Here is a 12,823-nt window from a genome sequence, read left to right as displayed (position 1 = left end):
ATCCCTCTACCACAGCTGGAAGGCCACCATTCAGGTGTGTGACTTGCCCCAAACCCTCTGCAATGTCAGCTGAGGATGGGTTTGGAGTAGGGGTGGATGGTATGCAGACACACACCCAGAATGGGTGCCTTTTAAGGTGATATTAAGAGGCTAGTGGATGGAGACTTCCTGCAATATAGCTTCTTGGAATTCAAATGAACTTGATGGAGCTCTGTCAGTATATTCCATCTCATGCTGCACACCTTGTGGTGTGGGAATGTAACAACGCCCTTGGCTGGGTAATTCGTGGGGACTTCTGACTCTAAAAGCATAAATCTCTAGCGCTTAAGCTGGCAGACCAAGTCCATTCAATTAGCAGCAGTAACAGCCTCAAACCTGTGTACATAGTCCAACCACGAGAGGGGGGACAAAGATTTACACTGGACTAGTGTGGATTACACAGTCCCCTGGCTGAAGGGGCTCATCCCGAGTTTCAGAGATCCATTGCAGTTCAAATCCTATTATAGGCCACCATTTATAATAGCAAAGATCGATCGCAGGACGTTTGGTGCTTTTTCGATGCAAAGGTCCCAATGATAAAGCAGACCCAGGCTGGGTAGATCTGTGGCTGCAGGTTTGGCAGTCTGGTTGAGTAGGCCCCACTTGTTCACTTAAAATTATATACTAGTGGTACACTTTAGGCTTTTTAAGCGACACAAAAAGCTAAGCCCTCTCCTAGATTTTTACCTGCTTTTATAATTGAGTTCCATCTCTTGGTGCTTAAAATACACATCCAGCCTCTTGGCTGTCTCCATTTCTGTAGCTATTGTTTTGACCTGCCTTGCTCGGGAGCACCCAGGAGATGTGGAAAGGTACAGCGTACGCTGGGGTAGCTAAGGCTGCTTGTGTTACCATTATGAACCTCTGAGGACCACAAGTCTTCCCTCCGATTCCTGCACGATGAAACTTGGCATACATGGCCTTAGCACAGGAGGGCTGTCTTTACCTTTTAAAAAAAAAAAAAAAAAAAGGCTCCATTTGAGTTTTAAAGGGGACAACTCTGCTGATGCCTAATGACCGCCCTGTGCACCGTGGTCCTAACAGTGCCTTGCCCCACACCTTTGGAAGCCAGGCTGTCCTATGCTACCATGCTGATTTTACACCCACTCTGCACTTGCCTTTGAGCTGCTCTAGAGGACTCCATGAGATGCAGGGCCGTGAAGGATCAGGTCCAGCCTCTCTCTGATGTGCTACTTGCCTTCTCTTGCCTATCTGCTCTTGTTTGCAAAAGGGGTGTCAAAGAGAGCAGGTGGCTGGTAGTACCAGCATTTTTCTCTGTGGCCTCCTCCCTTTCTGCAGATTGTAGCAATTCATTTAAAGAAAAGTCTTAGTTCTCCTTGCGGCAGGGAAACTCCTTTTTTCTCTTCCTTCATCTGTGTCATTCTCATCTTAAATTAGGGTTTTAAGCTCCTCAGAGGAGGAAATCTTTGTTCTGTAAACACCAAGCTCTTCCATGGCTCTGTATAAATAAAGGGATTCCCGGGCCCTGGTTAGATGCATGTAACTCTTTTTGAAATCGGGTGCCTGGTACGAATGCTCACATTTGCTAGTTCAGCATTTACCTTCTGGAAACCTTGACTATTCAGTTTCCTCCAGCATTCCTGCCCAGAAGGTCATATGATCTGTTGTCTGTCTAAAGTAAATTTGGGTGCAAAACTGCTCAATTTTTACAGAAGTCCTTTGCATGAAGAAATTGCCAGAGTTTGAAGACAAACTTGAAGTGCGGGGGGGGGGGGGGAAGAAGCCTGGCTTCTCATTTGCACTGAGGCTACTCTGCACTGCACCAACTGTGCAGAGCATCCTGACAAGCTGGCGGAATGGCCACTACCGGGTCACTTCCACTCAGGGTCTTCATCTGTGCTATACTGACTGCTGGAAGATCACGTAGGGTGATCAACCGCTGGCATAGAGCCACTGTTGCTCCATATCTATTGCCCAGGGGTGGCATAGAGGATGTTGCTGGATAAGAGGATCCACTGATCCCTTAGTTGCTCTGTTGCCTGCCTGGAGCTGTTGACAGCTGACACAAGTGAAGGTAACCTTCAGGCAGCTTTCACTTACGTTGTCTGGCCAGAGCTGGCCCAGAACTGGGGCAGTACAAAGGTGCCTTAAGGACACTTTTTTTTTTTTTTTTAACTCACACACTTCCTTGTGCTGTGTCCTCCTGGGCTGCAACCCCAGAGGATCTGGGCCTAAATGTTCACTGCCCTCCTGGGTATGAATAATTCATCATCTCTTCGTTGCTTCTACTGTTGGGGAACTGAAGTGGCTAAAATACTGAAAACAAGATCTGAGGCCACTCTCTCTAAATTTCAAATGAAGCTGTCTTTAGATCAGACCATATCTTCTGCAAAGGTGGAGGTGCGGGGTGATGAAAACGCACTTATGTGGTAAGCGAAGAAAAGCTGCTGACTGTAATTTACCATGATTCATAGAACTAAGTATCCTGAGAGAGGAGCTGCAGGCTTAGCAGATCAACCCATTCAATATTACCAGGCTGAAACCTTATTTCAACGCCACTGAAAACGGCAAGACAAATTACCCTTTTTTTATAGGGGCTGAGGCCGCCTGTCACCATGCAGACTCAGTGAGACTGGGAGGATAGTCTGTTAAATCAAACAATAGTTCTGCTTCTGTCTTAACACGACAATTTTTAATCCTTTTTTCTCTGCTGGTGTTTTAACATAATAGCTATAACAAATGGAGATGAAATTCCTCCACCTCATAGTCCTGGTCTAATAAGGATAGTTCAGGGTCTAATGTTCTCAACCCAGAATAAACAATATTCAGTAATCCAGTCTTTGACACAACTTTTCCTATCTAAGACCTTTTGTAAGAAGTTAGAGATCAGCTCAGCTACAGTTGCCATTGGTGGGGTCCACATTTCCTAGAGGATGGTACTGACTTCTCCCTACAGTCAGAATGGGTGGATGCCAAGGTTGGCAAATGTTGCATTTGAAATGGTTTCACCTGTATGGTAGGGCCAGTGCCTTTTGTGGGTGTGGCACTGGCTACAATGCAATAACTCACCTCTATTATTCTAGTGCCTAGAAACCCCATTCAAGATCAAGGCTCCGTTATGCAGGGCACCGCACACAGACATGGTGAGAGATGGTCTTTACCCCAAGCTGCTGGCAAACTAAACAGACAAGACAAAGGGTGAGAGGAAGGAAGTATTCGATCCCCTTCGTACAGATAGGGACTTGAGGCACAGAGAGAGTATATAACTTGCCTGAGGTCACCCAGAACATGTCTCCTCTAGGTTACATCTGAACTGGACATAAACCAGCAGCTGCCTCCAGTAGACGTCAGGGGTGGAATTCTGTACTGTGCTTCTAAGAAGGATTCTGAGCTGCTGTGGGGCCCACTGCAAGCCACCTGGCATAATTTTAAAGCCGCTAGGAGCTGCTATAACTTCTCCCCAGCTGCTTTGCAGCAGTACTGTCCGCGTAGCTGTATGCCAGTGGTTCCCAGACTTGTTCTGCCGCTTGTTCAGGGAAAGCCCCTGGCGGGCCGGGCTGGTTTGTTTACCTGCCGCGTCTGCAGGTTCGGCCGATCGTGGCTCCCAGTGGCCGCGGTTCGCTGCTCCAGGCCAATGGGAGCTGCTGGAAGCGGTGGCCAATATGTCCCTCGGCCCGCGCCACTTTCAGCAGCTCCCGTTGGCCTGGAGCAGTGAACCGCGGCCACTGGGAGCCACGATCGGCTGAACCTGCGGACGCGCCAGGTAAACAAACCGGCCCAGCCTGGCAGGGGCTTTCCCCACACAAGCGACGGTTTAGGAACTACTGCTGTATGTGATACAACTTTCCTTCTGCCCTTTATGCCAGGATTTATAAGGGGGCCTGTGCAAGGCAACCTAATCTTACACAATACCTGCACCAAGCAAATTCTGCCTTGGTTGGCTAAGGAGCTTTTATGGCCCCTGTATTAGAGCATTCAGGGGCCATATGAGAGGGAGAATCCTTTGCAAAGTTTCTTCCATACAGATGTTTAATAGAGGAGAGAAGGTCAGAAATGTCACATAAATCCCTTGCGTCTAAGTGGGAGATACAGGCCCCAGTCCTGCAATCTGACCAGGTGGGTGGACCCTTGCCTCCATGTAGAGTCCTGAGGAGGTCAGTGGGGCTCCAGGCAGGCAGAAGGGCCTGCCTGCATGGATCAGCTTGCAGGATCTGGGCCTTAGTCTCTATTGCTTTCCCCTCTGCTAAGCATTCAAAAGGCAGAGCAGAGCGTACAATGCATTCCCATATTGTGGTACACTGTGTACACTTTATTTTGTGTATTGTGTAAAATGATTCAAGAGGCAAAGCAAAGATGCTCCGGTTATTGCCGAGTCCTGTTGTCCACGGACATAACAGCCACATTGTTTTCCTTGTCTATAGGCTCACTGGTGGCTCTGGAGTGAATACAAAAGCTGCAATTCACTCTAAAGGCTCTGCTGATGTTGTGTCTAAAAAAAAAACTTTGTGTGTGGAGGCAAATCAAGAGGTTTGCGAACAGCCCCAGGATCCAATAGTCAGTTCTGCTTTGTGCCTGCATCAGCTATATCTATTCCGATATTTATTTGAAAGGAATTCGAAAACTGGGCGTGTACAGAGAGGGAGGACTTTCCTTCCTGTTTCTCGTAGCCCCCTTCTCTTCTTCCCACTACACCCTCTTAGTCTCTTGTAACACATACCGAATTACTCTAGGCCACTCTGCACTGAAGCAGGGCTGCTATAACCAAGCACCGTTCACCACAGGAGTCAGTTTGCTTATTGCCAAATTAGTTGAAACAACAAGTAAGTCTCATCCACAATGAGCTGCCTTAAGCCAAGGAAAGATCACTCCTAGGCTATACCAAGAAGGACCATCCTGTATCCTCTCTACAGTCAGGATGATGAATTCCAGAGGGGGAGAGCCCTCAACTGGGGAAGTCCTGCTGTTGGTCTAATCCCAGGAACTGACAGCTCTTCATTGGCATGAAGGAATATAGGGCAGGAGGTGGTGTCAGCTATATCTGAGATACTTGTATGGCCCCATTGTTGTAATGTGTGAGCATCTCACAATCTAACGTATTTATTCTCTCCTCCCCTCACCCTTGTGGGGAAGGTGGTGTTCCTATTTTACAGAGGGATTAAGGGCCAGATTTTTAAAGGTATTTAGGTGCCTGACTCAACCTTGCCCTAAATGGCATGTACAAGGTCACACAGGACATCTTTAGTAGCAGGAAGTTGAACTCAGGTCTCCAGATTCCCAGGTAATCACCCAAACCACTGAACCACACTTCCTCTCTGTCACCTGTGTGCCAGTCTATTCAGGCCTTTAAAGATGTTCCCCAGCAACTAGACTTGCACCTGGAAGTGAACAGGAAGTCAGCACAAAGAACCGTGCACACCCCAGACAGTGTCTGCAAACAGAAAGGTACAAAGTAAAGACTTCAGTATGGCAGTGACCCAGATCGCACTTCTAGGATAAACGAGCCAACACAGGAGGCATCTCACCCATTTAATAGGATAGCAATAGCTAAGAAGCACAGAATAAATTGAGGGTGTAAACCTGCCTCAGCAAGTTATATCCTACCCTGATAACTCATGGGAACTCATTCTAACCCTGCATGTTGTGTCTTGTGCATCTGCTCAAACTCTGTCCGATTACAACAAAACATTTCCCTTGTATCTTTTGGGCAGCTGTTTAATGGAGAAACATCATGTGTCCCTCTAACTGCTGCAGATGGGGTCTCATTTATTTTTCTGCTTAGCTTGGTGTAGTTTTTTTTAGAGCAGGTCTAAAAGGAAATACAATTATTCTTTGTTTTATCATGTCCCTTTTCCTCCCGGTTTTTGCTGAAATTTGGGCAAAAAAGGGTCAGTTGAAACTGAGAACATTTTGACCAGCTCCACTTACTGTCTTGGTTGCATTATGCTTTGGGTTTTACTCCACTCTGGTTAATCTCTTTCTTCTCTCACCTTCCCTACCCTTCTCCTATCCCATTCTGTTAAATTCTTTTCAGTCATTGACAACTGACAAAGCTGAAATAACTTGTGGTATTCTACCTCCTTTAGCACTAATTCTGTCCCAGCTGTGGTTCATAGGTAATGCCTCAGAAGCAACGTAACTGCCCCTACTGTATAATACACATCATTTGGCTCATGGTTCCTGATGATGATGCATAAAGCAGGAAAGAACCCAATGTGAATTTCAGAACTTGCAGAACTGGCTGTTTGAGGGAAAGTCTCATTAAGGGACTGGACTAGATGACCCAGTGAAGTCCCTTCCGGTCCTACATTTTTATGATTCTGTGCTTCATTTGCACATTTTGCATGGAGGCATAGTTTAAAAAAAAAAAAAAGGCATTATGGGTCAGCTACAATGCTCATTAAAGTCTATGTAAAGACTTTTCATGTAACACTAGCAAGCTTTTGTGTTGGAGAGGGGGAAGGTTTACTAACCCAGTGGGGAAACAGACTGAAACTGCTAAACTCACAAGGGGGTGTGGTAATACTTGCACAGTGAACAGCAACTTGATAGGACTCAGTTTGCTTGGGATTAACAAAAGCTGAGCCCCTCTACAGAGCTTCACGCAGAATAATTAGAAGTACAATAGCTCTTTGGGTTTCTTAGAAGGGTAAGTGTCATGGAACTTGAATACCTTAAAATAGTCCCTTCCCCCTTCTGTAATCCAGCCATGCTCAGCAGTTTGGAATAAGTGCTTCTGGGTTTCTCCCTTTTCAACACAAAACACCTAATTTTAAATAGTCACAATCCGTCAGTTAGTTTCTGGGAATGTAGTGTTGGCCTGTCCTGTACCAGAAAGGATCTGCTTATGGGGGTAAGGGGGACTGGTTTGATCTGGGAGCCTGAAGGGCTGCCAAATCATTGTCATTTTCCAGAATTCCTTCTGACCGCGATTTAAACTAAAGCAGAGCAGACCAGGCTTCACTTAACTGCTAGAAGCTTTTTTCCTTTTAAGTATCTTTTAAATATCGAGAGTTTCCTGCAGTGAGAAACAGGATCAGTCGCAGCCTGCATGCCTTCCTTTTCCATTGCATGAAAAAAGTGGCAAATCTTTTCCAAACTGACCTTTTCCTCTCCCTTCCCCCACAGTACAATTTGAGGCTCTTGAGAAACTGCCAAAATGAAAGCTCTCCATTTGGTGTAGAATTTGATGTCAATATAAAACCCACTTCTTCCCTACACACATACAGAGAGTCTTGGATGGTCTGTTCCAGAACAGTTTACACCCAGACGAGATGACTGCTTCCCCATGAAAGCCTTGCCTAGTTCTGCTAGACTTCCTGTTTTGGGCTTTCATTAATTAGGAATCCTGGCTCTGCTGACTTCTTGATGTGGTCCAGCTGGGAGATCAGGCTTTTTGTCAGCAGTGCTGCTGCTATTAAACATCCACGGCCACACAGAGGACAAGGGAACATAACCTTTTTGTTTAATTGTCTGATAGATGTTAGTGTCTGAAATGGGGAAAGGATAAATGAAATGTTTCCAGCTGTGGGAAGTGGTTAGGGTTAGGGAGTGAAGGGAAAACATGAAGCAAGAGGGGGTGGGTGTATGTGTGTACCCAACCCCTGCAGAAGTACATTTCACCAGTGATCTGAAAATGCTGAGTCGGCACCAGTAGACTTGTTTCAGTACAGTAGCAATAGTTTCCAAGAGGTGCTGAGGAACGTCTTTCACAGTCTATTCTGAAAAACATCTCTCTTGCACAAAACCCACATCAGCTTACCATTTTAGGGCTTCACAACTGACCTTCTTGTGAGCTATATGTACCTTTGCAGCTCTTCTGAATCTCTGTGCTGTGGCACCAACAGCCAGTGTCCCAAAGAATAGTTTATATTGAGTTCACCTTAAGTAGAGAGACTATAGAACATTTGGGAATTGTCAGGCTGGATCAGACCCGAGGTCCCTTTAGTCCAGTGTCCGATCTCCTTCAGTGACTGATACTAGATGCTTCAGAGGACGGTTCAAGACATCAGTTTATCTATTAGATACTCATATGGCCCCCACTGCTGTGGCAACTGAGCACCTCACCGTTTAATCGATTTATCCTCACAACACCTGTGTGGGGTAGGGCAGTTCTGTTATCCCTATTGTACAGACGGAGGAACTGAAACACAAAGGCTAAGTGATTTGCCCAACGTCACACAGGATGTCTGTGGCAGAGCAGGGAATTGACCCTAGTCTCTCAAGTCCAAGGCTAGTGCCCTGGCCGCTGGGACAGCCTTCCTCAGCCCAGCAGTCTGCTGGATCGAATGGCAGTAATTCCTGCTCTCCATAACTAATCTGCAGAATGTCTTTGGAACAGCTTTTCTCTTGCATTGGCCAAGCCCAGCCTGGGACAAGTAGAACGATGACAGCAGTTGTTTAAAGTAGCCATGGTGACACTGAGCCAGTGTAAAATCCCAATATCTGATTGTAAAGCAATTAAAAAGTGGGGGAGGGAGGAGGGTTAACTGTCAGTGGATGTGATTTTTTATTTTTTTTTATTCATATCCCAGCAATATGGAAATTAGCCTCCCACACAGAACATGAAATGATTTTTCTGATCAGGATGGCCTCTCGCTAAAAGGTCTCAGAAATACCAATTAAAAACTTCACTTTCAAATTCACATTCACATTTATTCGTGATGACAAAGTGCTTCTGATACCTTCAATTTTCAAACAGCCGGTCTTAGCAAAACCGGCCAGCTGTTCTTGCCACGAAGGTTCTGGGGGCAGGGTGATGGGGGTGGGAGACCCTGGGAGAGAATGGCAACAAAAATATCTGCAAGAGGTTCGTTCTGCAGGGAACCTAATCATGTTCTGTCTTCAGTCGTACTGGCTTTCCTGCATCGATTGGCCGCATCATTGGACAATCTTATTAATTTATAGATATGATTATGCCGTGTCCAAGATGCTATTAATAGCTTCAATGAAAAAATCTTACCTGTGCATCATTTGGGGTAAGAACTAGTCTTTTTTTCAAAGTCCCATATCTCTAAAAAGGCCTTTCCATCTGTATTACAGTAGCACTTAAAAGCACCAAGCAAGATTGGGACTCCCATTATGCACAGGCATAGTAAGAGATAGTCCAGAGGTGGGCAAACTGTGAGCCCTCAGACCTTTTAATCTGGTCCCTGAGGAGCGGGGTCGGGGGCTTGCCCCACTCCGGCGCTCCCCTGTGCTCAGGACCTGCGTGAGGGCACGCGTGTTACTGCGAGTGCAGCACCCAAACGTGCCTCAGATGCTATCAGAGCCTGGAACGTGCAAGCTCACATGCCTGCTACTTGTTGGCTTAGGTGACGCTGCTGTTTTAGTAGTGTTAATTTTCCATTGTTGAGGGCAAAACAAAGAGTAGGTGGCCAGGAAGTGCCAGCTGCATTGCTCACATGAATCAAAGGGGGCGTGGAAAGGGGTTAAGTTCGGGAATAGGTTGTTTTGTATGTATATTTATAATAGTAAGTAAGGTTTAATGTTTATTTCCACTAAAATGTATCTTTATTAAATAAAGATACATTTGAATGTCTCTGAATTGTTAATTTCGTGAGCATTCATGGCCCGCCATACGATTTCCATACCCAGATGTGGCCCTGAGGCCAAAAAGTTTGTCCACCCCTCAGATAGTCCTTACGCCAAAGAGCTTGCAGGCTAAATAGGCAAAGCGTGGGAGAAAAAGTTGCAATCTGCATCTACCTTAACCTGAGGTGTCCTGGGCCAAAGGAGGTTCCAATGGAAACAGCCTCCCAGTGTTTACACAGCTGAACAGGTTCTGGTCCCCAGGTAATTAACGTCATTACCCTTTTCTCTATCTCTCTTAGAACTTTGCCAAAGAATTTGTGATCAGCGACCACAAAGAGCTGGAGGAGGAGTACATCAAGAATGAGCTGAAGAAAGCAGGGGGTGCTAATTATGATGCCCAGAATGAGTAAATGCACTAGCCACGTGGTACCATCTGCCTGGATCAGGAAGGGAGGGGCAAAGCACAACCACCCAACTAAATTCTGGTGAGGCGAACGAGAGAAGACCCAGCTTATTTGTGTGCACCTAAGAAGTCCCTTCTCTTCTCCCAAAATGGACTTTTTATTTTCCATTCCACTTCCCTCTTCCATATGAGCTGTTCTTATTTTTTACATAAGTTGCACAAGTAACTCAGTCCCCAAACAGATGCTGATGCTTTCTATAGTATGTTGGTTTACCTTTCTGTTTGGCCCCGCACTTGTCATAGTCAACCTTGCTGGTCTTACAGGCCTGCCATGATATCCATTTTTATTTCTACTTTTTTGGTATGTGTTCACATTTGAATGGGGTTCAGAGTAGGCTCTGGTTACCCCCAGGGGAAAAATCTCTAGGAATTGTGCACATACGGCATTTTCTAAAGTTCCTGATGGTATTCTTGGGGCTACATAATTTTCCTTCCTCGATGTTCAGATCTACTTGAGTTGACTCCACTTAAACTTTGATTAAATTACCTGAGCTTAGCTGTCCAATGGCGATAATGATGCTTAGCCGTTTTAAAAAAAAATAAAAATCTCGTTTTCAACTCTTAATCAATGGGAAGAAGTAAATTTTGCCTTAAAAATTGCTTGATGGTTGCTGTGCTGCACCTCCACCTTCCCCCTTCTGTAAAATTTGATCCAACGTGCTTTGAATGTTTTCAAGTTATCATGGCAACAGTAAACTGGAGAAAAAAAAAAAAAAGTAAAATGTCTGGACATTTGTTCACTATTTTGTACCCAGCGATCTCTGGGGTTATTTTTTAAACAACTGCAAAAACAACAACTGCTGCATCCAAGCAGCCTTTTTTATTTCCCCCCCCCCTTGCAAAGGTCAGTTTAAAACGATGTCTTGAGTCATCTGGGGGGCCTTCAGGCAGCTCAGTGATGTTCTAGCTTCATAACCCGAGAGATGGAGCAGAACAGACCTGTCCATTCGGAACAGAACGTTCAACAGCAGTCGGTCAATGCTGAACATTCAGGGATTAATCAAATAACAGTGGCACAGTTTTAGTTACCAAACAAAGATCTTTTCTGTATTTTTTCTTTTCTTTCCTTTTTTTTTTCCCCATCTATGATGAGTGTCCCCAGAATTAAGTTTAGGGAAAACTGTGTATTGGGGAAAAGAAAAGGAGTACTTGTGGCACCTTAGAGACTAACCAATTTATTTGAGCATAAGCTTTCGTGAGCTACAGCTCACTTCACTGGATGTAGCTCACGAAAGCTTATGCTCAGATAAATTGGTTAGTCTCTAAGATGCCACAAGTCCTCCTTTTCTTTTTGTGAATACAGACTAACACGGCTGTTACTCTGAAACCTGTGTATTGGGGGTTTGTGAGTTGGCGCTAATAAAAACCAGTAAAGAAATGTTTTTCAAAATAGTGTCCATGACTGTTTAGTTCTTTTAATACAACCTATTTGGGTTTGGTGGCTCTCTTAATTCTGGGTGTTTGTAGTGGGTGAAGGGAGGTAGGGTGCGGAGCAGGCAGCCTCGGTGCTCATTAGTAGAGCATAGCACTGGTTTAAATTCATTTAAGTGTATTTAGTGTATACCGACCCTGTCTGCACTTCCCCTTCTTGTAAGTGAGAGCTGACCATAGTCAGCTGACACACGCTGTAAAGCTTTGTTCAGGAGCTCTGTGTCTGAATTTCCAGCACTGCAGATACCAGCTGGGAACTGTAATTAGGTCGTAGCATGTTTCACTCTCTCCCAGCAGATGCAGGAAGGTCAGAAACAGATTTCTGAGTGAGGAATGCATTTTTGGAGCAGGCTGCACAGATTTCCGTTAATGACTTGTGCCGTGTGTTACCATGCTGGACTACCTGTAGTAAAAACTTACCTAAAAGGTAAATGAAATGGACATTTGTTGACAAGTTAAGATACAACAAAGAGGGCACAGAATGGAGCCTTGACTTTTAGCTCATCAATTCAAATGCAGCCCAGGTCAGTAAGCATTTAAACGCTGTTACGGCCTGAGTGAAATGACTGAGTCAGGTTACAGTCTAGGAATGAGACTGCATCAGAGATTGCACCACATCCAGCTTTGAAGCCTTGTTAGTCGTTACACGGTGACCAAGGGCTGTGTTGGCAAAGCGAACAAACTGCCCCCTCCCTTGTAGAGCTGCTCCCGTTTGGTCTGCTTTAAGGCACGTCGGCAAGACGGTATGGAGAAGCTAGCATTACAGCTGCCTGCGCAGTACCTGCTTGATGGCTAGAAGAATTAAAGGCCACGTTCTGGCCACTGCTTTGCTCTGGTCCGTGAACACAAGACCACCAGAGCCTTTTTAATCTGCCTGGAGACGGGGGTGGCATAGTACTAGGATAGCAAGCACTAGGCCTTTCCGCCCCGGCACAGGAAGTATCAGGGGTGTGGCTAGAGAAAGTGGGTGTGGTCAGAGTGCCACTGTTCTCCAATGATCCCTCGCTGCCAGACCTGCCCGCTGAGACTGCTCTAATTTGCACCCAGTTGAGAGTGAACTTTTAGAGATAAAAGTGATGAACAACCACTTTCTGCCCCTTCACGCTCAGGTCTTGTGCTGCTGTCTCCACACAAGGATCTCCCCTTCAGTGTTTAGAAATGTTAATCCAGCACCTTTCAACCCTAACTCCACTTGAAGAAAATGGGAAGGTAAAGAAATTTATTTATGCCACCTACCAACTCAGGACTAGCTAGCCCTTCGGATCTTTTTGAAACCATTTCGCACCCAGGCTAGAATTCACCAGAATAGAATTAAATAAGTGGAACTGTATAAACAATAGCTATGGCTCAGATTTTCTTAAGCACTGTGTTGACCTTTCTCTGACTTTAGTTTCTACA

The 12,823-nt window shown here is 45.4% G+C and overlaps 1 protein-coding gene across 1 annotated transcript in view; it reads left to right on the top strand.

The window, feature by feature from the left end:
* COTL1 (coactosin like F-actin binding protein 1) overlaps positions 1-11,384 on the top strand; it is a 32,722-nt gene extending 21,338 nt beyond the window's left edge. Inside the window, exon 5 of the mRNA XM_048816449.2 lies at positions 9,831-11,384. Within this exon, the coding sequence (XP_048672406.1) occupies positions 9,831-9,941 (111 nt within the window). The 3' untranslated portion in view covers positions 9,942-11,384. The remainder of the gene's footprint in view (positions 1-9,830) is intronic.
* Positions 11,385-12,823: the final 1,439 nt, after the last annotated feature.

This window comes from Caretta caretta, chromosome 12, assembly GCF_965140235.1.
Source record: "Caretta caretta isolate rCarCar2 chromosome 12, rCarCar1.hap1, whole genome shotgun sequence".
Lineage (NCBI taxonomy): Eukaryota > Metazoa > Chordata > Testudines > Cheloniidae > Caretta > Caretta caretta.
This window is presented reverse-complemented; position numbering and strand designations above follow the sequence as displayed.